General features: G+C 40.0%; 1 protein-coding gene across 8 annotated transcripts in view; it reads left to right on the forward strand.

Moving 5' to 3' along the window:
• LOC125465563 (serine/threonine-protein kinase Nek6-like) overlaps positions 1-27,050 on the forward strand; it is a 269,602-nt gene that overhangs the window by 235,829 nt on the left and 6,723 nt on the right. For all 8 annotated transcript variants that reach the window (XM_048559236.2, XM_048559234.2, XM_048559235.2 and 5 more), the window contains exon 9: positions 17,047-17,160. In XM_048559236.2, coding sequence (XP_048415193.1) covers positions 17,047-17,160 — 114 coding nt within the window. The remainder of the gene's footprint in view (positions 1-17,046; positions 17,161-27,050) is intronic.

Raw genomic sequence — 27,050 nt, forward strand, 5'->3', positions numbered from 1 at the left:
AGGACAGAGCCCTGTGGAACACCACTCACCACTGACTTCCAGGCAGAATATTTTCCTTCTACTACCACTCGCTGTCATATATCTCTCTTGCTGACTTGCATGTTGGATGTCATGATGGTCTTCCACGTCTTCAATATTTGAACATATCTTTGTTTACGTTCCATGATCCACATGCATATCTTTCTTAACTCTGACTAGTAGGATACTTGCACTAGCTCCCATGTCAAGTTTGGTCTTGCTTGTGTGTTTACCTGTTTTCTTTGGGCATATGATGTTAGTGACAAGAGCTTCTAACCATTTGATTCTATGCACAGTTTGAGGACTATTTTCTGTTGGTCCTCAATGTTGCTCTGTTGCACTGTGCCTGCATCAGATCTAGGCTCCCAGCACAATTCAGATACTTCTGCAGGTAGCCCTGTTCCTTTGGCTACTCCTCCGGCATTTCCCATATCAATCTGGTTGGCTTTAAACAGACCTGAAGTGTTGATTCTCATTTCCAATTGCCATCCTTATCTTGACTGCTTACTTATCCAGGTTAGCAATAAATCTAAAAAGGGAAGTTTTACCATTATGTTTAAAATGTTGAGGATCAGATGGGGACCTGTGGCTTTCCAATTCCTGCCAAGGAGTTTGGTAGTCATCTTCCAAACATTCTATGTATTTTGCAAATATTATCAATGCGTAGAGGATTTACAATAAATAGACTATAAAGTTATGTGAAAATTCATCATGCAGCTACTTAATTCTATTGAGTTTTTAGACACATTCTTCACTATGCTGTTTTCAACTGCGGCTCAAATTTTACTATTCAATGCACTTTTTCATTGTTTCATGAGACCGGCATCCAAGGTTATCTTGATCCTGCAGAATCTGTAGCTCAACTGGGAACTGTCTCACTGTCCATATAGATCACCACTCTGGTCAGCTGACAAATCAAGGACTTACTGTTCAGCCAGTGCTACTTACAAAATGATTTATTTCCCCCCAGGGAACTTGGTAAAAATATAACTTGCATAGCTTCACATCTTGCCTGTGGCTTTTCCCAGGCATTTTCAAGTCCTCATCACTGTATTTGCATTTTAAGAAAAATCTCTGCTGATCACCATGTCCTATTCCTACACTGTTTCTCTTGACACAGATTTGACATTCTCATATGGATGTGTAGTTTAATTTACTTGAAAATCTCAAACAGGATTACTTAACGGACAAACCAATAACTTGCAATCACAAAGCAACTTCTGTGTACATCCTTAGTTCGCTGTGCTGCTAGTTAGACACCTCATGCTTGCTGGTCATGTGGTGCCATCCTGAGCTCATTGACAATAATTAATAACACGAAGAACTTTGGATGCTGGTGATATGAAACAAACAAAAATGGAAGTTTCTGGGGAGACTCAGCAGCATCTGTGGACAGAAAAACAGAGTTAACGTTTTGATTCCAGTGACCCTCCTTCAGTACTAGCATACTAAGCTCCCAAAGCAGTAACATAATATTAATTAATTTTTGTGTGGGATGGGTCTTTATTTCCTCTTTATACTTCTACTTCTACTATCACTGAAGTCTGTGATTTGTTCTTAATGATTTACCAACCAGACAAAATAATCTTCCATCTTTTATCACCTCAAACCGTGTAATTTTTTTAAAAAATCACTTCTCCAGATCTTCTCAAGCAAATACAGTACCTTTTTAAAAACTTGAATCATACATAAATCTCTCTCATTCTTGGTTTTATCTGAAGAGCCTAAATTGTACATTTTCAATAGCTCCAAAGTCATTGCTGTAACAGAAGCTGTATACAGGCATGGCTTTATCAACATTATATTTAGAATCATTACCATGTTTTGTATTCAACACATCCAGAAATAAAATGCAAAGTATTAGTGTGCTTTTTATTCCCTTCTGCCTGTAATATTCCTTTTGTTTGTTTGCACTCTTTGATCTGCCTGTCCTTCCCTTCTGTAAGAATGAATCATGCAGAGATTATTTACATTTGTAATTCTTGTTTCCAGAATCTGTACTTGATACTTTATTTGCTTTGAACTACATATGTGCATGCAGCCTGTTCCTTATTCTTTCCATGCAATTCCAAACAAATATTGTAATGACAATTAAAAATCATTTCTTACTTCCTGTGAAAGTAAAATTGCATTCTACATTTCTCAAGACCTTTTGACCCAACATTATTCCAAGTGTTATTGTTTAGACTTACAAAGTTACACTATGGTAATGTTAAGGCCTCCATAATTTAACTTTTCACCAATATGACATTGAGACAAGCAACACAAATGATTTTGAAAAATTAATTTTGCCCATGTTTCTGGTTTTGAATTCAACTTAAATTTGTGCACAGTGGAAGACATCTTTGCAAATACAATTCAAATTAGACAGGACTCGTTACCATAAATTGTGTAAGGCAAATATTTGAAAGATTTTCAATCAATTTGATTTAATTGGCATATTAAAACCAAAAGAACTGTGGATGCTGTAAATCAGGAACAAAAACAAAGTTGCTGGAAAAGCTCAGCAGGTCTGGCAGCGTTTGTGAAGGAGAAAACAGAGTTAACATTTCGGGCCCAGTGACCCTTCCTCAGTTCTGAGGCTGATGCTGCTAGACCTGCTGAGGTTTTCCAGCAACTTTGTTTTAGTTCCTGATTTAATTGGCATATCAGTAAGTCGTTGGGTCAAAGCTTTATATTTAAGTCTGTTTCTCACACGCACGCACGCACGCGCACACACACACACACACACACACACACACACACACACACACACAGACACACACCCTCTATTGAAGCCATTTGAAGATTATTAAACTACAAGATCCAGTAAACTACAAGATATGGTTAAAGCATTGGTCGATAAAAATGTATTTGCAAGTCTCAGAGAGGAATTAAAATATATCTTGTTTCCTGATGCTTGGAGGGTTTTTTTTTCTGTCTTTATTCAGTAATGGGATGTGGGTGTCACTGGGTGAGCCAGTATTTATTGCCTGACCCTTGTTGCCCTGGAGAAGGTGCTGTTGAGTTAGTTGTCTTCTTGAACTGCTGCAGTCAATGCGTTGTCGATAAATACACCATGCCATTAGAGAGGGAGTTCCAATATTTGATCTAGTGATGTTGAAGAAACGGTAGTATTTTGCAAATCGGAATGGTGAGTGGCTTGGAGGGAAACTTGCAGATGGCAGGCTCACAGTTCCTATTTTATTAATCCATAATACAGATAACTAAAAAGGGACAATACCTGTGTATTTTTCATTGACTCGTGGGCTGCGTGTGTCGCTTGTTGGGTCAGAATGTGTTGCCTGTCCTAGTTACTCTTGAGAAGCTGGTGGTAAACTGCCTTCCTGAATTGCAGCGGTCCGTGAAAGCAAAATACTGCAAATAGTGAAAAAAAAACTGGAAATAGTTTGCAGGTCAGGCAGCACCTGGGAGAGTGAAACAGAGTTAACCTTTCGAGTCTGATGTGATGCTACTTCCAAGTGTTCTTCAGAGTTTAAACTCTGTTTCTTTCCACAGTTGCTGCCTGAATGCTGAGTATTTTTGACGTTTTGTTTTCAGTTTATATTTTATACAAAAAGGACAATATTTTAAAAGGGATTCCATAAGCTCACTGACATTTGATCTGATATGTTTTTAATACCTAACTCTCAATGATGCTCCAATTTTTCATATCATCCTTTGACTGCTTTTCGACAAGGCTGTAACAAGCAATGAATATTTCCTTACCCATAATTTGTTTGTGAGGGATGGAATGTTCAGATTAAGTTAAGATGACCAGCGCTCTGTCTTTTTCTCCCAAATGCACAAACATTTTTTAAAGCAGATTTATTGAGCTTTTTTACCCCTCATGAGTTGCTAGCTCCCAGCTCCCAGAGTATTAAGTAATACTCTTTGAATTTCCTTCGACAATGTCTTGCCTTTCATTCTCTGTTTTCTTTTGAAGTCCTGACCTCAATTTGTCACTCAGTCCAATGTTCTGCCTCGTTACCTCATTCTCAGCTTTGTCCAATACAGATCAATGCTGTAGCCTAACACTCCACCATAATGACCACAGGCTCATTTTTCTACCAGGAACCATCCCAAATGCATTTAAATGATTGGAAATATCATTTTAAATTCTGAAAATAATGCAAAATTGCACAAATCAAATACATTGCTATAAATGTTACATATGGTGCATGCACATCTTTTCTACAAACCTCACTTGCTATAACATTTTTATTTCAACATTTAAAACTAAAACTCCCACAGGAACAAGTCAACAACTCCCCATCACAGTTAATTACCACATTAATGGGTCTTCCTCACTTGTTAGTATAAACTAAATATCCTACCATGGCTCATTGGATACTTATATTCATTCGCTTTTGCAATGTTTAGTCAGTGCTATGATTAATGATGAAAAGATACCTTAGGTATATTTCAGCTGTTGAAACAGCTTAAAAATAATTGAAAATGGATGGTATGTGTCTTCTGTTAAATTTGTAAGTTAGAAGTGAAATGTGTAAAAGTGTCCCAGTTAGTCACTCCATCCTTTCCTGCCAATCAATGAGATCATACCTGATTTTGTGCATGAAACATTAAAACTCTGACATATACTGGATCTGTTATTAATATTTTAACACCTGAAGGTTTAAAGTCTGAACTCTGCTGCGAAATATTTACTGGCTTTCCAAACATTTCAATGCATTGTTGCATTTTTGATTTCACGATTTGTATTGATCATGTTTCACACAATCATCCACAAAGTTTATAATTGCAGATGAACACTTAACAAACTTGTATGCCGTTCCTTTGTCTGTTATAGCAGTAAAGATATTTACTCATTTAAAATAAATTTTTAATGCTGATCTTTTTCTCACTCACATATTTTGCAATAGGATGAATTGTGTTTGTCTTTCATTACCTTCATTAAGGATTCCACTTGGAGGCTTCAACCTTTCTTAAAAACCTGAACTTCATCGGGCCCTTCCCATACCACTCATTGCCACACAGGGAGCTGTCACCCTTTAAACTGTTATTGTTATTAATCATTTCTGATTTCTTCCTGGATAAGGTTGATGACCCAACCCAGTGTGAGAATTCTAAATCCAACTGCAATCCAAAAGTAGGCAGAGAAAATCTGATTGAGCGGTGGGATGGGACACAATGCATTGTAAATGGAGGGTGCTACATTTTCTGCCTCGCTAATTGACCAGAGAAACTAATCCATTACACTGGGGCACAATACCCTAGAACCCCCTGACTTGCAAGCTTGGCTTGTAATTAAAAAGCCAAATATTCTACGAATATTTCATTGGGCTTTTGACATTAAATTTGATTCTTGCAGATCAAAATAGAAATGAGATAACGAAGTGTGGAGCTGGATGAACACAGCAGGGCAAGCAGCATCAGAGGAGCACAAAAGCTGACGTTTCAGGCCTAGACCCTTCTTCAGAAAAGCTTTTTCTGATGAAGGGTCTAGGCCCAAAACATCAGCTTTCCTGCTCCTAAGATGCTGCTTGGCCTGCTGTGTTCATCCAGCTCCACACTTTGTTATCTGGGATTCTCCAGCATCTGCAGTTCCCATTATCTTTGATCAAAATAGAAATGATCGGGTGAATTTTCTCTGACCAGTGGAGTTTGGGAGGGGCTGGTGTGGACAGGTGGGCTTTGCTGAGAACAGTGTAGACAAGTCATCATGGCAGGATTCCAATGGGTTCCTGCATCCTTTAGCCTTTCCCACATGATGTTTGTACAAAGGTGGAAAGTCCTCAGCTGAGTCAGAAAGGGATTTGAGAAATGTAATAACATGGGAATTTATGCATGGATTCCTCTTTCCCAGTGGCACAGCACTTTCATACTCCAATCTGACAGCCTGGAGAAAGCTGATGGGAAACCATTCCTCACCGGAACTGAGAAAAGCTTCGATCAGTTACACTGAAGATTTCACAGCCGTGGCCATGTGAAAGGCTAATGTTTGAAGCGCTCTTTCTGTCCAAAAGTGCTACCACTGCTTCCCATGGAACAAATGGTTAGAACAGATTTCAAGTGACCTTCATCCACTTTCTCCTGCACTTCCCAGCTCCACCATTTATCACTGCTGAGGGTCAAGACACCAGCTGCCATCTCCTCAGTGCCGCCATCTTTCTCAGGGCAGATGTAATGACATCTTTGATGCAATTGAGAGGAGATGAGACCTTTGTCACAGGATCTACTGGCTGAGAGTCAGTCCTCTTGAAACGCCCAAGTGTCAGTATCTCTGAAGTTCAGACCCTCAAATCCAGTCATTATTGACATCTGCTTCCTGGAACAAGATCTCCTTCACTGTGGAGCAAGTTAGCATGAGATGTCAAAAGCCAGCAAGATTCTTACCACTGAAGGCCAGGCCTACCTTCCTTCCTCCATTTCTTGCCCTCGGTTCTTACTAAGTTTGTCTGCTCTGTTCTCTTGCAAAGAAAGCCAGCAGTGTGATATATGTGCTACTTATGGCTTGAGTGCTGAGTAGGCTAGGACAGCATTTGTAGAGGGTCAGGGTGAGGCATGAGTGTAAGAGGGCAAAAGGCTGAGAGTGACAGTGTGTTTGTTATTCAGATGAGGTACTTACAGAAAGAGCATGATGTAAGACATGTTGATGACAGGTTTGCTGTGCTGGAGAAAGCTGGTCAAGCCAGTGTGTGGAAATTGGTACCTGATGGTGTTGTGCCACTCAATAGCCATACCCCACCTAATATCTCGGACCTTGGTCAATGAAGAAATTTCTGAAAGAGCATGCAGTTAAAGGACTTTTACATAATGTTAAACTGGATGGTTTGAGTTAATTAAACTCCAGCCTTAACCATAAGGCACATGAAGGAATTGCTAAAATTTGGATCATGCAAGCCAGTGCCCAAATGTTCTGGATTTATTAAATGAGAGTGTGTCCTAGTGGGAGTGATTGTGACCTCCATATTCTGCAGATAAAATTTAATTTGATTTTTGAATAATTTGGTTTGATCTAAAAACCTGTAAGCATGGTGATGGCCTCTCTGTGTCAGGCATTCGACTGACAAACAAAAACTTGGTGATGTCCTGTTACACAATGAAGCCATTCCTACTTCAGTAGAGGCAATGGCCTAGTGGTATTATCATTAGACTATTAACTCAAAGATCCAGACCTGGGTACAAATCCCACCATAGCAAATGCTAGAATTTGAATTCAGTAATAAGGGAAAAATCTGGGATTAAGAATCTAATGAAGATCATGAAACTGTGGCCATTGTGGTTCACTAATGCCCTTTCGGGAAGGAAATTTGCCATCCTCACCTGGTCTGGCCTACATGCGACTCCAGACCCACAGCAATGTGATTGATGCTGAACGGCTCTCTGTGCAATTAGGGATGGGCAATGAATGCTGGCCTTGTGAATAAATTTTTAAAAATTGAGATGTGAGAAGGGCTCAGAAATACCACATAGCATCAAGGGTGAGCATCAGGAACAGTTTAGAGTTTATTTCTGTTCAGATATTTACCCCGTTTGTGCTGTACATCTGCCGATGTGCTGGCAACCACTTTGTCTTGATAACCTTGGTCATTATTAGCAACTTCTACAGATACAGAGAATCTGAGACTCTCTTCCCCATGACAGAGGGCATAAGTTTAGGGTGAGGAGTAAGTGGTTTAGAGGAGATCTGAGGAAACTTTTTCTTGTCCAGAGGATGGTCGAAAAATGGAACATGCTGCCTGACAGAGTGGTAGAGCCAAGTACTCTCTCAATATCTCATAAACATCTGGATGAGTACTTAAAATGCCAGGGCAGAGTAGGCAACAGGTCAAGTTAAATGGGATTAGTGTAGTTTGATGTTTGTTAATCAACACAAATCCTATAGGCTGAATTGCCAGTTTCTACACTGTATGATTATATTTCCAAAATCCAGCATCCTCACTATAAACCAATAGTGTGGCGGCAGCTTTTATGTGGGTGGATAAACGGAATCAGTCTGAGCCTGAAAAAACATTCCACCTCAGAAAGAAATGTAACCTTTTACAAAGATTGGCGCTGTGTGTAGCATGCACACGGACCAATAATCAGTGTTAATGTAAGCCATTTCTTGTCACAGGCATTGAAATTCTCATAGACCAGCTTTGTGACTCACATACTACTTACAGGTATTACTGTGATAAATGAATTTATTTCCTGAATGTATTCTGTGTCATGTCGCAGCAGTCACCAAGAAGATATCCTCAGTGAAATACAATTACATACCTCACAGATGTATCCTGCACATTGTCAGTCTTTACCATGTTATTTTGTCCAGGCAATATAAGGCACAAAGGAGTTCCAAGGAGCATGTATTCAGTTCTCCCCTTTGCCCTATAGACAGAAATTATGAAACTTGTCAGAATCAGATCATCCAATATTTAAGGGTTTAGCTTGTGAACAATAAATCGCATATGAATAATTTTGTTAAAGTGACGTTCATATGCTATCAGGTAATGTTTAAACAGAGAACACATCATAGTTGCATTTCAAATTCTAATATTTTGATTCTAACAGTACAATGTACTTTTCCATTTCAGGTCAATTCCACGCATATTCAAGCATTCACCTACTATATTCTAAAAAGAATCTGTCTTCCTGAAAAATACTTCTGCTTTAGCCCCACTTGTTTACAGACATCAAACCAAAAACAACAAATCAAGCTTAAACACTGGAGCTTCAGGTTTGTAGGGGCCATGAACCAGGCAATTATGCCCTGCAGTACTGACCCAGCGAACATACACTGGGTGAGTGGAAGGGCACCTTATCTGCATGAAGTTGTTGGGTACCTGCAGAAATATACACACATTCATGTTACCTCTATACCTTACTAGGAAAAGATTATTATCAACCTACTTCGATATTAAAAATACTTTTTAAAAACTTCCATGCAGTGTGCCTCATCCCACTGGCTGTATCGCCCACAGTCTCACTGGGTTGCACTGAGAAGCTCTGAACTCCAAGTATAGAAAGTTTCTGTCTTGGCCCTGCCATCAGATCTGCTCCTCCTACATGACTGACCTTGTAAGGAAAGCTGTGAAACCTGTCCGCTGCAGTAGGGGCTGACAGATCTTTTTCACTGTTGCTAGGTGTTAGGGAGGGGTGGTCGACACCTCTCTGATAATTAAAACCAAAATACCCAAAGAAGCTGACCTTGCCTCATAATCTGTTAAAGGAAGTGTGAAAAGTGATATAATCTGCCTCTCACCCCTAATCTGTTATAAAGGAATGGTTAGATGAAGGGAAACCCCGATACTCACTTGATAAGAAACAAGTAACAATTTATATATCTAGATCTTAACAGTAAACAAATTAACAGAACTACTAACAAACCAAATAATTCCCCGCTTAACTATTAACTATTCCTGATTAAAACATAATTCTAAGGGTATGCTGTTCCAATAAATATAGGTGCCACTTACATAACCCAAAGTAATAAGGAGAAAAATAAATTAAAACTTTGCCTCTTGAATTTACAGCCAGGATAAGTCTTCCAGAATGTTCTCTGCATTCTTCTCTGTTTCCATTCAGGAGCACCTTTCTCTGCCAAATTCCTGTGTCAGGAGTATTAGCTAAGAGTGCCTTAGTACCTGTATTTAGATGGTGCTTACTTGAAGAGCTTAGAGATTTCTGAGAGAGCCAGTGAGTTGATCTTCAGATGGTAGTTCGCTCTCACACTGATTTTCAAATGTCTTCTTCTTTTATACCCTTGTTGACCTACTGATTCCTTACATTAGGATTGGTATTAGATTGTCAAAACCTGCAGATTTAAATTAATTGGGTTTTGGTATCTAGGACCTGGCTTAAATTAATTGGCTAAATTCAAAAACCTGTTGTCTTGATAAAAATATTGCTTTGCCTGCTAACAGTATAGCGTTTTGATATAATGTTTCAATTTCAAGAATTCCCTGTGCATCTGCTGTTGCCTGAAGACATTTTTTAACCATTCCTAAAAAAAAATCTTTAAAACGGACCATCCACACTTCACACCCCTCACCACATCATCTTACAAACAAATTCTGACGTGTCCTGTCTTTCAGTTGACAAAATACTGTGCCCACTTTCACAACAGTAGGGCAAAATCATAGAATGCCATCCCTCAGGGCATTGTGACTCTACCTACAGCACATGGACTGCAGTGGTTGAAGAAGGAGCTCACCACCACCTCCTAGACAAGAATGGCAACTAGAGCCAGGCAATAAATGATGCCCACATTCCACGAGCGAATAAAACAAAATGCTAGATAATGACAGGACTCTCCAAGAAAACCAAGCATATTGATCTCATCATTACAGCACTTACACATAACATCATTGTGGAGATAACAATGCATAGCTTTTGTAAACTTCTCTTCAAAAAAAATTTGTTGCCAGATATTTTTCATTATACTATTGCCCTTCAAACAGAAATATTATTCTACTATCAGAAGTACTTTCAATATTAAAACATTTTTAAATGTTCTAGGGGTTGTAAAATAGAAGTAAAATAAAATGAAAACCCTCATTGATTTAGCTTCTTCCATGGCCAATTAAGTACTTTTGTAATGTAGTCACAAAGCAGGATAGGAACCAGGTATGGTCCAGCACTTAGTGGTGTTGGATCTGTGCCTAAACTCTGGTGATCTAGGGTTAGTGGCATACATGTTAACCCTTATGTTGAGCTAATTTCCAATCCTCTGTGGAAATAGCGTGGCATTCAGGCTGATCCAAGCTTGATCTGGTTTGTTGAAATACCTGTTCTGGCACATGGAGGACTGCAGTCAGAGGGCCGGGGTTGATGATCAGGTTGAGATTTATCCATGTGCTGTTATCCCAATTTTGGATTCAAGCTTTCCAGAATTGAATCTAAATAGCTTCCAAGGAGTCATCCCATCTAACAACATCAGCATACTTCAGTTTAGTCCACGGATTTTGAATTGAGCCAATAATAAGCACATTAATGCAATAGAAAGGTCAACAGCGATTTCAAACACTTTAAATATTATGACAAGACGGTTTGCAGTTGAAATATTGAAGCATGTTTGCAGCATTCAAAGATGTGAATTACTTCTGAGAAAATAATTCTCAACAAATTTGTCAACGTTTTGTCATTACCTAAAAACCTTTGTCCTGTCACACTGATTTACAAAGTAATTCTCCCATGGTTCTTCAGTCTTAACTGTTAATAACCTCTAGCTCTTGAGCACTGGAAGGGTTAAACTTCAGCCAGTGACAATGGAAAACTGTACACTCTCACTTTAGACTGAACTTGTGCTAATTTTAATCTTTTGAGTCAGCCAGCTGTGTGCTTGAAGTGCCTAAGGGCAGGCGAGCTCTTTACACGCAGCATGCTTGAAGGGTTAAAGAACATGCTCATTACCATACAGCTAATTTTCTGTCAGTGCTACTTATCATTTGCAAAGCGATAGCAGAGACTGTGGCCGTCTTTGAGCACTGACATGAGGTGGCAGCGACTGTCAGCAGCAAGACAGCAGCACCCTTTGGCTGGCACTTGCAGTGCATGCTAATGAGCAAAAGACACATCCCAGGGTGAAAGGTCAAAGCAATTATCAAATAATACCTTATTAAAAACAGTAAGTTACATCAACTTCAGCTGCCATGCAAAAAAAAAATCATAAGATGAGAGGTGTCACAGGTCTGAGCAAGCAGTTTGCATGAACACTCTAAACAGAGTAGATAATATCAACAATTATCCAGTGGTGATTCATTAGAGTGAGGTATTATTCCATTATAGGGCTCTGTATGTGACAGTGAGTGAGAGTGACAAGAAGCACTTGAATCACATTATGGATTAATAAGCAGCTGGGGCACTGTGTGGGCTGCCTGCTGTGATGACATACCTCTTGCTTACTGAGCCTACATACAACTGAATCTTGCTTTCTGAAGATAGACCCCCATTAGTACTGTTGGCTCCTCAGTATGTAAATGCAGCAGTGCTTTTGGAATTATTTTTAGAATCAGTCGAGAAGGTCTAAAGTCAGAACTAGTCACAATGGCAGCTGCTGTACTTCCGATGGATGTATCAAAACAACACCTGGATTATTTGTACCAGTTGGAAAGAATCAACTCCATGACTGTAATTTGCAACAAGAGTTTGTGAATGACAATAGAAAGGGCTTGAACATTCCAACCAACTGGATCAATAAACTTTGCTGCATACATTTGAGCTTTTTACTACAGTGGCTTCCATATTTTGGAATTCATTACATTTTTCATAGAGTCATCGTTTCCCTACAGTGTGGAAGCAGGCCGTTCGGCCCATCATGTCTACACTAACCCTTCGAAGAGCAAGCAATCCAAGTCAACCCCCACCTACTCTGTGACCCTACATTTCCCAGGGCAAATCCACCCAGCCTGCAAATCCCTGGACACTGTGGAAATTTAGCATGGCCAATCCATTTAACCTCATATTTTTGGACTGTGGGAGGAAACTGAAGCACCTGAGGAAACACGTGATCATATTTCTACCTTTTCCCCCTTAAATGTGTTACCCTTTACTGAGAGCCTCCTGACGTTGCTCTCTGAAGTCGCAAAACTGAATGAATGCTAATTGCTTGTAATACAGGCTTCATCCTTAGTGAAGTGCTCGCGCTGTCATTCTAACAACCCTGAGATCATTCAAAAGACTCTAAGACTGATGGAGAGCCACATTGTCAGAAGTGCTGTCGTTTAGATGAGATTTTAACCCAAGCCCCAACAGTCTCCTGTAATGGATGAGAGCTCCTGATTCGATCTGAACTGGACAGGAGCATGTCCTGTGATGTTGGCCTAGCTGATATAAAATCCTTTAACCAATGTCTAAGCCAGTTATTCTGATTATTTGTTTGCTTGCACAAATTGGCTGCTTTGCTTTCAGACTTTCAACAATAGTGACAAATGAAAAGCACCTTATTGCTTAATAATGAAGCATTTTATGAAAGCCCAAACAGCGGGAAATAGCTCTGTAAATGCAGGTTCTGTTTTTGTGATCAACAGAACTTTTAGCAGTAATGATATTTTGGGCAGTATGCTTGTTTTGAGTTTGGGACTCTGTAGTGACAGGGAGCGATCCAGTTTAGGATGGTGCCAAGCTTCAAGGGCTAGAAGGCAAATAGGAGGGCCTGTAGTAATGAGACAATTGGACGGCCCACCCCTGAGATTCGACCGTTTCTATGAGAAACCCCTGAATGGTTTTGTATTTTAGAGATCTGGAGTATATTTACATAAAGAATGTTTTCATGAATCTTTAGTGAATGTAACTTTCGGAGCTTTGTTAATGTTATGGTATAAATGTCTCATGGGAGTTTTAGGAGACTCCATTTAGAGGATGCTATGTAACAAATATGAGAATTTAACACAGGAGTTACATAGAAGCTAGATTTGAAGTGTTGTGACTGGTTATATCAGCTGGAAAGCTGGTAACCAGACCCATAGCACTAAGTATTAAACGCTATGGTGATACTCATATTTTCACACTCGAGTCACAGCACAAGACAGAAAAAGGGTGGATAGGGAGAGCCTTTTTCCTAGGATGGTGACGGCAAGCACGAGGGGGCATAGCTTTAAATTGAGGGGTGAAAGATATAGGACAGATATCAGAGGTAGTTTCTTTACTCAAAGAGTAGTAAGGGAATGAAACACTTTGCCTGCAACGGTAGTAGATTCGCCAACTTTAGGTACATTTAGGTCGTCATTGGACAAGCATATGGACGTACATGGAATAGTGTAGGTTAGATGGGCTTGAGATCGGTATGACAGGTCGGCACAACATCGAGGGCCAAAGGGCCTGTACTGTGCTGTAATATTCTATGTCAAGATGGGGCAGACCTCTACTAGAAGCAGAAGTGTACCAACTTAAAGGCCCAGATGGGCACTGTGCACAAAAGGTTTGGGGATTGGGAAGAGGCAACATATCAGGCTATATGTACTAAACTGTACCACCTCTAAATCCTTACCTTCCCCTCCCATCCTCAGCACTATAACTGCCTCTCACTATTAATTCAAACATTGACAACTGCTATTTCCAGCTATAACTGCCTGTCAAAATAGAACTAGGTTTCCAAATAAAATTTCATGAATGTGACTAAAGGATTTCTAAATTATACTTTAAGCCCAGGAGATCCTTGGTTCATTCTGTGTTATGATACCTTTACCCGCTAGTCATTTGAAGATTCTAGTTGATCTGGCATATAAATACTTGTTGTAAAATTAACTGACTGACTTTTCCAACTTGCCTGGATGAGTGCAGCTCCAACAACACTCAAGAACCTTGACACCATCAGGGATATAACAGCCAGCTTGTTTGGTGGCACATTGCATGATCATCCACCCCATCCACCACTGATACTCAGTAGGAGCAACGTGCACCATCTACAAGGTTCATTGCAGAGTACAGCATTGCTCCTTGGGCAGGACCTACCAAACCCACAACCCCTACCATCTTGGAGGACAAAGGCAGCAGATACATGGGCACACACCACCCACAAGATCCCCTCCTTGAAATCCACCATCCTAACTTGGAAATATATTGCAAAAACCTGGAACTCCTTTCCTAACAGCACCATGCGTGTTCCTAAATGAAGTGAACCACAATGGCTCAAGAAAGCAATGACACATCTCCTCAAGGACAATTAGGGATAGGCAATAAATGTTGACCTAAACATCAATACTCACAACTCTAGAGCGGAGAAACAAAATTTACCTCAGTGGCACAATGTAATCACTGTAGGATAAATTATTAAGTAATTGAACAAAATGTGGTGTAGGCGACTATGTGGCCATTTCTGTTCACTTTTTTAATGGTGATCAGCTTCTGCTAACATCTCAATCCCCATAGCCATTACCAGCCCACTTGCAGCTTTAGTTAACGAATTAACATCCTGTACATGATGATGTTTCGGGCAGGTCTAGCTGGCTTGCTGTTTGTGATGGCAGCTGGTTTCAAGTCAGTGAGTGGGCAAATGTCCAAGTAAATGATATAATTACTGCATACGATAGCAATGCGTCTGCCTCCAGAATTATGACCTACAGTATAAAGCATGGAGAATATTTCTTTTAGGGATGAATTTGTGACATGGCTGATAGACATTGTGCATGAGGCTTGGAGAGAGAAAGTGAGATGAGGAATGGTTCTGCATTGTTACGTCCAATTTTCTTAAAGCAGTGGACGCTGTAGATGAGTTAAAACCTGCTGCACAGAAGCATTAAAAACTGTAAAGTCCATATCGGTGTTTATTACCCCTGGCCCTGAGGATATCTCATTTGTGAACAGTCTGGATTCAAACTGAAGTGTTTCAGTTACACCCTTTAGATGGAGTCCATAATTAGCCTTTCACAATTGGAACCTTTAATTAGTCAATCTAAATATATTAAACTCTTTGAAGACTAAAAAACTCATAAATTACTGCAATAAAAATGTTTTCTCGTAACTTTCCACAAGAATAGATAAAATTTCTTACATGGATTTCTATTTGAAATGGCGTGTCCAACCTCAGTTTTGTCTGTGACAGTGAGACTTTTGCATGCCAAAGCAGGATGTTTCATAGTTTGTCTTTCCTATTTTCTTATCAACCCTCTGGCAGTCAGTCACTGATTCTTCATGCCTTATAGTTCAATGAGTAGCCGGCAATCACCTTGTACTTCACCAACAATCCATGCAGAGCTTTCGGACGATGCATTAAAACAAAGACTAATCCTGCTGTAGCCCAAATCAGTTTGTGTCTTAATTTTGTCTACAGTCAGTGGATGTGCAGTGAGGGTCCTAGCTAATTATAATTCTCGCTGGTACTGAGACGGTGTACGTAACATTAACCCCAACTCAGATAAACAAATTAAATGCAGACAGAGTTTGTTTCTCAGATTCTGAATTTCTTGGTGTGGTGATGCATTAGACGGTCTGATCATTACTAATTAATACCATCAGAGAAAGTCCTTGTGGCATTTATTTCTTTCTGTAAGCCTGCCCTTTTTGATCATAAGGACAGATCTTGATTAAATTATGAAAAATATCCTATTATAGTGTGTGCATATGAAATGCATGTGAAATTACACCAGCGAGACCAGTTGATCATTGTTCTCAGACAAGGTAAGATGCTAACTGTTCAGTTATATAAGTGACCTCAGCTCCTGAAGTAATCCCCTCAATTTTTAATTAGTGGCAGTCTGCCACTACACACCCCTTGTTGTTAGTCACTAACCGTCCCCATTAACAACTATTCACTCTCCCAGCCTGATCATTAGCAACTCCTTTGTCTGTCCAACTGTCTCTGTCTTTGGGCTTTATCCGGGGTTACATGTCGGTCAGACCAGGTATGGACAGCAGATTTCCTATCTGAAAGGACATTAGTGAACCAGTTGGGTTTTTACAGCAATTGATGATAACTAACATGGTAACTATTTACTGAGACTAGCCTGTAATTTTAGATTTATCAGTCAGTTTCAAATTCCATCACATGCTGTGGTGTGATTTGTACCTGTGCCCAGTGACATTAGCCACTAGGCTACCATCATGCCCATCCCCATCCAGCCCCTGTCCCTGCAATACTGATCCCATCAAAATGCATTGAAAAAGACAGAAAGCACAGTGCTACTCTGAGTGAAGACATTTTCTATTTATGCCATTAAAATTGTAATGAAACATCAAATAAAATTTTAATGCTGCTGCTTTTAGAATTCTCTGTGCCATTTTGCATCAGTTTAGAACAGAATCCATTTCAGGAAATTTGCCATATTGTATTTTTAATATGGAAACAGCATCATTTTAGTGAATTGGGTGTTTGAGGCAGGGATTATCAGGTGGTCATACAGAAGTAAATTCTGGTCTATTGTGCATTACAAACTTGTATTTGAGATTTCTCAAGTTTTATACCTATGGGCAAAACTAATCAGGAAATTCTATGCTACTATGTGTCATCTAAAGGGTATAAACATTTACAAAGATAATGTTTGAGACATAGAGATCTACAGGTAAACTAAATTTGTTAAGTATTTTCTCAGATACAAAAATTGCAGTAAAATCTGTCTGGTAGTCTTCATCAGAAACATTTATCATTTTATTTCCTTATCATCTCAGATGGCTGCACTCCAGAGTCCATTTTATGGAGATAAAATGAATCTCTTCTCTCTCTGTAAAAAGATCGAACAATGTGACTACCCACCTCTTCCAGCGGAGCACTATTCTGAAAAGGTGAGTGCTTAACTGAGCTGATGATCAGGGGAGTGCTTGGCAATAGAGACACTCACTGTTTGGGAAATGTATTTAAATGTGTTAACTGTGTAATAACTGCAAATGCAATAATTACAATAGTGAGTAGGGAACATCAGACTTCAGTGTAGAATTTTAGGTCCTGCTGGGGCTGGAAACAAAGGTACATGTTTTCTAATCAAGCTGTTCAGAGATGTCATTACATGCCTCTTTAGGGCATGAACCCAGGCCTCGTGGCTCAGAGGAGAGACACAACCACCACAAGAGCCCCTGGAAAGAAAGGTAGGCAAGGGAGGAACCCTGGATCAGCTGGTCACCATTTTTCCATTGCAATTTGCATTGCCAGCCAGCTTAACCATTGGCAGGGGACCGATAGCAAGCTCACCCAAACCACAGAGTCCATGAATAATTGCAATTAAGGTCGTTAAGGACTCATGATGAGGGACATGCCAAGATTTTATAGGGGGCCTTCTTTAAGCTTCACAGTGGATCAGGGCATGGAGCAGATAGACAGCAGGGAATGACTCGTGACAACACCAAGGAAATTGACAGGCTGATTAAAAAGAAGAATGGCTCAGAGATGGTTCAGCCACATAGTGTCAGTGCACATTGTGGGCAGAGTGTTCACTGAACTCTTGGGTAGCACACGTGGGCATGAGCCAACTGACATTGCAGGGGCATTACGGTGAGAGGCAAGACTTGTCTTCCAATACAGTTGGGGAGCCACTTGAGGCCAGAAGGGTAGCATCTGAGAACAGAAGCACAACTGTCAGATTTTCGGTCCAGTGATGATGAGGAGCTATATCCCTGACAGGAAGAGCTGAGGCCTGGGCATCGGAAGGGCAGAGGAGGAGAATGAAGGGCAGGGAGTCCATGGACACTGTGACTTTGACACAGACTGCACTGTACAGATGAAACTTGTCTGGGTGTGTTAGAGAAATTAAACTGCAATCCTGCAGGAAAATATTCACAGGGATCTGTGTTCCCCAAGCTGGAAGATTTCAGGACTCTCAGCACTGCTTGCGATAGGGTTGCCAATCAGCATCAAAATCACCGTGACCTTGAAGCTGTTCACCTTTGGCTCCTTATAGGGATCAGTAGTGATTTTTGTTCATAAACAGCAGCACATCAATATGTTTCACAACTCTCTGATGTAATTGTAGACAATATATTAATTGTAGGGAGATGTGGTCTCCCAAGGGAAGAAGGGCAGTGGGATTGATTTCTCTTGCTGCGTCCCTTGCATTTCTGCTGGTGCAAGGGCTCTTGATCACCCCCATGTGTCTGTTAGACACCGACTGAGCAGTCAGTCAGACTCATCGACAGGATGGAGTTCCGTTCCCTCAATATTTAACAGGTCTGGACCTATACACTGACTTTGCTGGTGGCTGCTTCAGCTCCTTCATTACTTACAGTCGTGGCTGTCACAGCTTTTCACCCCAAAATACAAGAACCATTCCTGGAAACAAGGGAGAGTGCACAAAGTGATGGAGGTTGTTGCAGAATGCAGAGGTGCCCCAGGGTCTCACCAGGATGCCCTCATCCAATTCAGACTGGTCCCAGCTGAGCCATTCTGACCCAGCAGAACTGCATGGTTTGGAGCTCACATTGAAAAAGCAACCTACAACAGTTGCCGGTGAAGTGTGCAAGACTGCCCAGAGATTTCACTACCGTCATTCACATACTCTCACCCACCGTGCCACTCATTTGTCCATTCTAGACAAGATACTTAAAAATTGATGGAATGCTTTTCAGTTTAACATTGAAACTGGCTCTTTTCATGTTCAACTTAAGAATCACTCGCAAATAAGTTACAGGATTATGACTGAAGATTGATTTGTATGGGGCTTGTTAGAATGTGATTACAAAGGAAAACCTCAAAGAACCAAACTGTGAAGGGAGACTTGCTTGATTTACATTCAGAATCAAATCTTGTCTTTCTACACACTCTCACACAGATGGATGCACCATAGGGGATACTAGGCAAAACTGTGTTTGATTATTTCTATCTTTGTCAACATAAAAATAAGAAAGAACTTTTGAAAATCCTCATGTTTCCCTGTGGCAAGATTTAGATTTTTAATCTGGTAAAGATCTGTATCAAACAATAGTACAATCTGGCACAGTTTTGGATTTTGGACTGCAGGCTGAGTACTTTTAGCATCAAACTCTCCCCATTCCCATAGCTGTTTGTCTCAGCTTCCCTAACAAAGCAATGTAAATAATTTTATAACACATCCTTTTCAGCTTGGATGATAACAAATGCAAAATCATACCAAGATGGGCCCACTAGCCTATCTAATGTAGTTTTGATGCCTTATGTATCACAGTACATACGCTCCTCAGACCACCTGGAGCTGTGTAATCTCCTGGAAGATGAGAAATAATCGAGCTACAAATCCAACACTCTTAAGCGATGGTAACACAGTCTAGAGGAGAACCGATGTTATTTACATTGGAGGAAAGGTACCCTTTCTACAGTGTGATCTTCAGAAGCAACGCAGCGAATCAATATTTACTACACCAGCTTGCAGCCCTTTTCCACAGGTACACTATTCTATAGGGACAGAAATTAATAATTATTATTTTTATATTTGAAGTTATGGTTTACCCTTATTGGAAATTAAGAACGAACAGTTAACCTCTGATGTAACATTAGACGTGAACACATCAAAGGCCCAAAGATCATGATACAGGATTATTCTCTCCACTAGTATCAGGTCATTACAAACAGGAAGGGAAATTATTGATAAACAAGGAATATTTACTGCATGTACATGAACAAAGTCTGTAGACTATATTGGATTGAAGAATCCTTTGTCTATCAGTTCTCACTTTCCATTGGCCCTCTTTCCACCAAAGAAACCATTTCTTTGCCAGCAAGAGCTCAGCTAAGCCCTAGATGCCCTCACTCACTCACCATCGTCACCTCCTGATGGTGATCCTGGTCAACTGTTCAGCTCCATTGCTGAGGGTCCCCCATCATCACCCCACCTACTGATGGAGGTCCTGATAAACCATTCATCTCTCTTCCTCAGGGACCCCTATCACCATTGGTGCCTGCTGATGGAGATCCCGTTACACTGGAGTTGAAATCAAATGTCATTGTCTTGTCTCCTACTTCTTTATTGCCCTTGGTTACAAAACTTTAAAAGAAACCTGCCTTCTGCTTTTCTTTCCTCTTACAGTCTTACACTTTAAAATTAAATCTCCATCTGTGATTTATCTGTCAAAACTCTGAGCTCTGTACTTGTCCCACTAAACCTCTCCATATTTTTCCTTTCTTTCGTCCTTTTAGAAACTCCATAAAACCTACCTGCAGAACCAAGGTTTTTTTTGTTTTAATATGAATTAAGTGGTTTGGCATCAAATATAGTTTGTTAATGCTCTTGTGAGACACCTTCAGATGCTTTACTGTGACTTTCCTCATCCTGGGTCATATGGTATGGCCCTTGCCACATCATCTTTATTTCTTAGATAACAGCTAATGCTTGCTGACATGGGACCTGCTTCATTTCTTTCCTTCAAAATGATGTGACCTAACTCCAAGTTTTCTATCATCTCTGCAATTTTGAGATTCAACGCACTTGCCTGTAGACATGAAAACTAACTAGCTTGCAGGATCTTTAGTCAGCGGCAGTGAAGAAAGATGGCTGAATGTATCCAGGTGTAATTATCAGAGAGTGGGACTGCAGCAGAAGCAGTATTTTGGGGATCACTTTGCAAAATGGGGTGAATGTAGTGGACCTGATCTATATAAGCTTTCAATCTTTAACAAAAATCACACAGGCGATTCCGGGCCTTAATTCAGTCACCCAAATGGAAAGCATGGGCTCAGTTTTACCTTTTCTGGAGATTGTGTGAGAGAGGTGGAAAATAATGGGTGAGTTGGGCCTGGAGAGATATCGGCACTAACTGAGTGCTGGGTGCGAACTTCCTCAACATGCCAATAATTAAAACCCTGAAGTAGTCGATTAACAGCCACTTAATGATCTCAACTCACCATCTTCCCAATGGCCTGCTTGAAGAGTGGTATGTTTCAAAGAACGAAGAACAAAGAATATTACAGCACAGGAACAGGCCCTTCAGCCCTCCAAGCCTGCGCCGATCGAGATCCTCTGTCTAACCTGTCATCTATTTTCTAACGGTCTGTGTCCATTTGCTCCCTGCCCATCCATGTACCTGTCCAAATATATCTTAAAAGACGCTAACGTGTCTGTGTCTACCACCTCCGCTGGCAACACGTTCCAGTCACCCACCACCCTCTGTGTAAAGAACTTTCCACGCCTATCTCCCTTAAACTTTCCTCCTCTCACCTTGAACTCATGACCCGTAGTAATTGAGTCCCCAACTCTGGGGAAAAAGCTTCTTGCTATCCACCCTGTCTATACCCCTCATGATTTTGTAGACCTCAATCAGGTCCCCCCTCAATCTCCGTCTTTCTAATGAAAATAATCCTAATCTACTCAACCTCTCTTCATAGCTAGCACCCTCCATACCAGGCAACATCCTGGTGAACCTCCTCTGCACCTTCTCCAAAGCATCCACATCCTTTTGGTAATGTGGCAACCAGAACTGTACACAGTACTCCAAATGTGGCCGAACCAAAGTCCTATACAAGTGCAACATGACCTGCCAACTCTTGTACTCAATACCCCGCCCAATGAAGGAAAGCATGCCATATGCCTTCTTGACCACCCTATTGACCTGCGTTGTCACCTTCAGGGAACAATGGACCTGAACACCCAGATCTCTCTGTTCATCAATTTTCCCCAGGACTTTTCCATTTACTGTATAGTTCACCCTTGAATTTGATCTTCCAAAATGCATCACCTCGCATTTGCCCGGATTGAATTCCAGCTGCCATTTATCTGCCCAACTCTCCAGCCTATCTATATTCTGCTGTTTCCTGACCGGGTAACCAGGGCAATTGCCTGCTGGGTGGTGAAGGGTATTGTGGGGTGCAGGACAGGTTGGTGTTATACTTGTCCCCATCTGGGAGCAAGCAACGGCATGGATATGACACAGGGTGTGGCCTCGGAAGCTTCTTCTCTTTCCAAGACTCCACCCCGTGATAAGCTAAAAGTCAAGACCTACCTTCTGGCCAAGGGATCCCTCAATATGAAGGCTTCAGCCAATGGCCTTCACGACCTAGAAGCTGCCAGACTCTGATTGGTCCATGGCCTCTGTTCAAGGCCTGAGGAACTCACTTGTCACTCTGTAAACTGATTGGCACGTGATCCAGCAAAGTTTCTCAGTGGTGGTTTGGCCGCTTAGTCATCACCTGACCGGCTTTCTCTACACTTAACCTGAGAAAGGAAACAATCACAAAGTAGACATGAAGAAAGAAAAGAAATGCGACAGACAAAGTGCTAAATGTGAGATGGTGCTTCTTAGCTAAATGAAACAATATTTATCTTCTGAAGGCGGCAAAGTTGGAAGATACGGAGTAGCAGAGGGATCTTTTAGGTTGGTGGGAAGGGACGTTCAAGTTCACAAAACAGTAAGACCTCAGATATGATTCACGCCTCGAATTCATTCTAAAGAAAAGCATGTTTTATGGGAAGAGGTGCAGAATATGTGAACGTAGGTGACAATTGGAACAACAGTGAGCCAGATAAACTCTTAAACCTATCCCAGGATTCAAATTCAGTTAGGTCATGGCCGATCTCCAGCTCAAGTTAGTTTACCAAACTTTATTCCTTTAATCCTTTTGTGTCACAAGACTCTGTCAATCTCAGTCAGCCACAGTACGTTAGAGATTGTTAGTTTTAATTGAGATCTTAAAATGAGATCAGATATGTTTCTGACCTGCAATTTGTTTTTAAAATTAGCAAAGAGTTATTACGTTTTGTTAGACCTCAGGTTATTTATTGTTAGCTGATCTAGAATTGTCAAGTAAAGGATATTTGACTGGAACTAGCAGCAAAGAAAAACATATGCTGCACAAATCCTGCACTTAATGAGAAAATATTTTAGAGTGACACTCATGAACTATTTCTTATATTACCCATCTAAGAATCTTTTCTCATTTGCTCATTTACTACTCAATAAAGTGTAAAATAAGGATATACTGGGGTCTGTCAAAAACAAGAAAGCTTACTTGCAGTTATGCAATAGGACAAAGAACTAAGGTAATCTAAAAGTGCCTCTCTGTATATCCCAGTATGGATTTAATACTCCCATCCTACATTGGGTGCATGGTGAGCTTGTGCTGTTTGCCTCATGCCCAAGGAATTTCAAAACATGTAAATGTCCCCAGGATTTCCATCCCACAAGCTTTTTAAGAACCATTTACTTTCTAATGGATCCACGTAAAACCTGAAGTGACTTGGAAGAAATTATGGCCATTATGAGGTTAATAAAGAAAAGAAAAAAAATTCATAGGAAATGTCATAATGGCCTTGTTAAATGATTGACATTGCTCCCCATTGTCAGACGATTCTGATTTGACATTGTGTTCTTCTTTCCCAGGCCACAGTTATTGCCTTGCTATTTCTTATTTCCCCTCTGGTTTGTGCAAAATATATTTGCAGTATCTTTTTGCTCTAGAATTCTTGATCCCATTGCCTCATTAATTAATCTTTCCAGCAACCTTCCCAGGATTTGGATTTACAAAACAGGTATAAGTATTTATGATGTAACTCTCACTAGGGATTACCAGGAGCAATCTGTGCGCTGTATGTAATCTCAGATTCTTCTTTTACTGGCCTTCATTTAAAATATTCTCTCATGGACTTCTGACAGAGCTGCTGTTTCATTCTCCGATTTCACTTTACCTTAATTTTTAGCTTATATTTTCTGCCTCGTGCCAGTTGTTTGATTTTTCTTACAGTTTATAGTGCAGAGTTTCAATAATTTCATCACAACATATTAATTAGTGCCTTAGCTCTATTTATTTATGATATTTTGAAGATGTTAACGTTTTAAAGCTGTATTCTGCAATCTGTAAAATACTGATGTGCTTAAAAACATAATGATAGAATTTCTAAGGGTCTTCTCCAATGTCTCACCATAATGTAGGCCTGGATCTTGGCAAAAATCCTGGAGAAATGGGAGAGGCCTCATCGGAATTCCTGGTGATTCTAAAATTCCAGTTAAACCATTATATTAAAATAAACTTTCACAACTCCCTCAGAGATAATAGGAACTGCAGATGCTGGAGAATCTGAGATAACAAGGTATAGAGCTGGATGAACACAGCAGGCCAAGCAGTATCAGAGGAGCAAGAAGGCTGATATTTCGGCCCTAGACCCTTCTTCAGAAGAGGGGTCTGGACCCGAAATGTCAGCTTTCCTTTCACAACTCCCTTACTGTTTAACAATCATAATGACGTGAGACTTCCACATATCTATCTAGGTATTTTCTTAAGTTTAACCTGCTACGTTTGTACAGTTTACTGGCACTGTCCTCTTCCAACAATTGTCCAGGAAGCCATTTGGTCATTAACTTGTATGCTTGTCTAGAATCAAATGGGTAGAAAATTAACTCCAGTGAATTTTATAGTTAGTGAGGAAATAATATTTACATCATGGTCATGACCCATTTCTTATTTTGTACAATGTAACAATTGAAACAGTATAAATTACATGTATTGTATTCTTCACTTGATCATTCATTATTCAATAAATAATGGAATTTAAAATGTAAAATAAGGTTCAGTGTTAGTAGGACTTTAATTCTGTTTTTTCACGACTCAACGAATGAGATGAGATCAGTAGCTGAGGTAGTCTAAAATGATTTATTTGTGACTCTATGACTCTATTTCCCAGTATGCAGTGACAATTTCACCTTGTACAGGGCACACAGTGAGTTTGCACTTTTTGTTTTATGCCCAGTAAAATTCAGCAAAAGAAAATCAAATCTTCCATGATTATTCATGAGCAATGACAGCGGGTCAGGTCAGGCAGTAGTATTGCACAGGACTTGATTCAGTTCTTCTAATCGTATAGAAGATATCCAAGTGTTACAAAGATGTGGTTTTATAAGATGGTATTTTGAGACTTTGTTTCTAGTTTAGGGTAAAAGGAATTGGGTCAAATGACTGTCTCTGAATCTGCCTAGTAACCAGATTGGGTTATGGAGTTGTTAAGGATTACAGGGATGCCCAGGTAGTTTTCTTATTAGGAAGAAGGTGTGAGATGTTCACATTTGGAAATAATTTAGCAACATCTGTGGCTAGACTGCTAGTTTCCAAAGTTTTGGGAAGATGCTGAGAGTTTCGGCTTTGTAACAGTTATGTTTTCAATTGTCCTTTAGACAAGAGAGCTAGGGTCTCAAGGATAACTCATTTGCATTTCTACCTGGATAATAGGCCCATGCGACTATTATTATTTTTATTGCGATTCTTGATAATGATTCTCATTGCCATGGAAATGGGCTTTGAGAGGGGAAAAGCTTCTGAGACACTCACAAACACAGTTAGTCTGCTGAGACCTGGGAAAAAGAGAACAGCTAGAGGCTGAGAAGCTTTATGGGTCACCGATTAGTAATGCAAGTGCTCAGATTTTAAATGAGCTTGAAAGATTTGCGTGGTCTACACTGGGGAGAAAGCCCTCATGATGAAAAGATAGTTCTGTGATTAAAATTCCTAGACTGGTGAAGGAAAGGAACAAAGTGAGCCTTCAGGAGTAGAAATCACTTCAGATTGGGCCCAGGAAATTCCAAGGACTATTTAAGGGTCAGTGTAAGGAGACCTGCAGAGAAGAGTTTTTGGTTGTGTTTAAAGTATAACTTGCCTGTTGAAATAGTATTTAATCAATTGTGTTTTTAAGCTGTTTAATAAAAGTCTTAAAATGTGAAATCATTTGAGCTATAAACTGGATGTTCAGTTTTCAAAAAAAGATCCTCTGACAAATGACACACAGCCCACCTCTTCCCTCAAAAAGGAGTTTCCTTAACTCCTAGAGATTATGTAGAGAGCATGCAGCAATGATGGACTCAAAATCTCAATTCTTTCAATGCTTTACTTTCACATTTTGGAAAGTTGGACCATTCCCTTTTAAAAATATTTAAGTACAAGCATTTAAAAGTAAGTGATCGTCTTAATGATTTTTGAAGGAGAAGTGCGTCTACACAATTGTAAAAAAGGCTCCAGGACAAAAATTAGTTAAACTAGATGCATGAGATTAAACAGTAAACACTTGGTAAGGCTGTCTGAGTAATTGAAAAGGCATCTTACGCTCATTGTATCGGAGAGCCTTTTGCTTGAAGTTTATGAAGAGAGAGGTAAAGAGACACTGAAGCCTTTGTGGGAGAAAAGCTATAAATTCAGTGTAACTGCACAAAAGATAGGATATTACGAGGAATACAGATCGTGTTTGGAATAAAATAGCGGATATATTCAATTTAACTTCAAGAAGACAAGCCACTGATATAGGGAAGCAAAATTAGTCACTATTTATTTGTACAGTGCAGAGACCAGTTTTATGGATTGAAGTAAGTCAGTAACATCTTCTGCATGTTCTCCTCATAGTAAATAAAGCATTGTAATGATTTGAACTTATTTTCTTGTAATTTCATTTGAACGCTGCTTGTGTTGAGCAATTCTTTCACTTAATGCACAAAGCACATCTATCAGTCTCCTACAGTTGGTGGGATTGTTGGGGTGCAGTCACCTGGTGGTATTATTGTTGGACTGTTAATCCAGAGATCCAGATAATGTGGTTCTGGGGACTTGGGTTCAAATCCCAACATGGCAGCTGGTGGAATTTGAATTTAATAAATACCTGGAATTAAGATTCTAGTGATGATCATGAATCCATTGCCAGTTGTCAAAAAACCTATCTGGTTCACTAAAGTCATTTAGGGAAAGAAACTACCATCCTTACCTGGTCTGGTCTACATGTGACTCCAGACCTACAGCAATGTGG

The sequence above is a fragment of the Stegostoma tigrinum genome, chromosome 29 (assembly GCF_030684315.1).
Source record: "Stegostoma tigrinum isolate sSteTig4 chromosome 29, sSteTig4.hap1, whole genome shotgun sequence".
Taxonomy (NCBI): domain Eukaryota; kingdom Metazoa; phylum Chordata; class Chondrichthyes; order Orectolobiformes; family Stegostomatidae; genus Stegostoma; species Stegostoma tigrinum.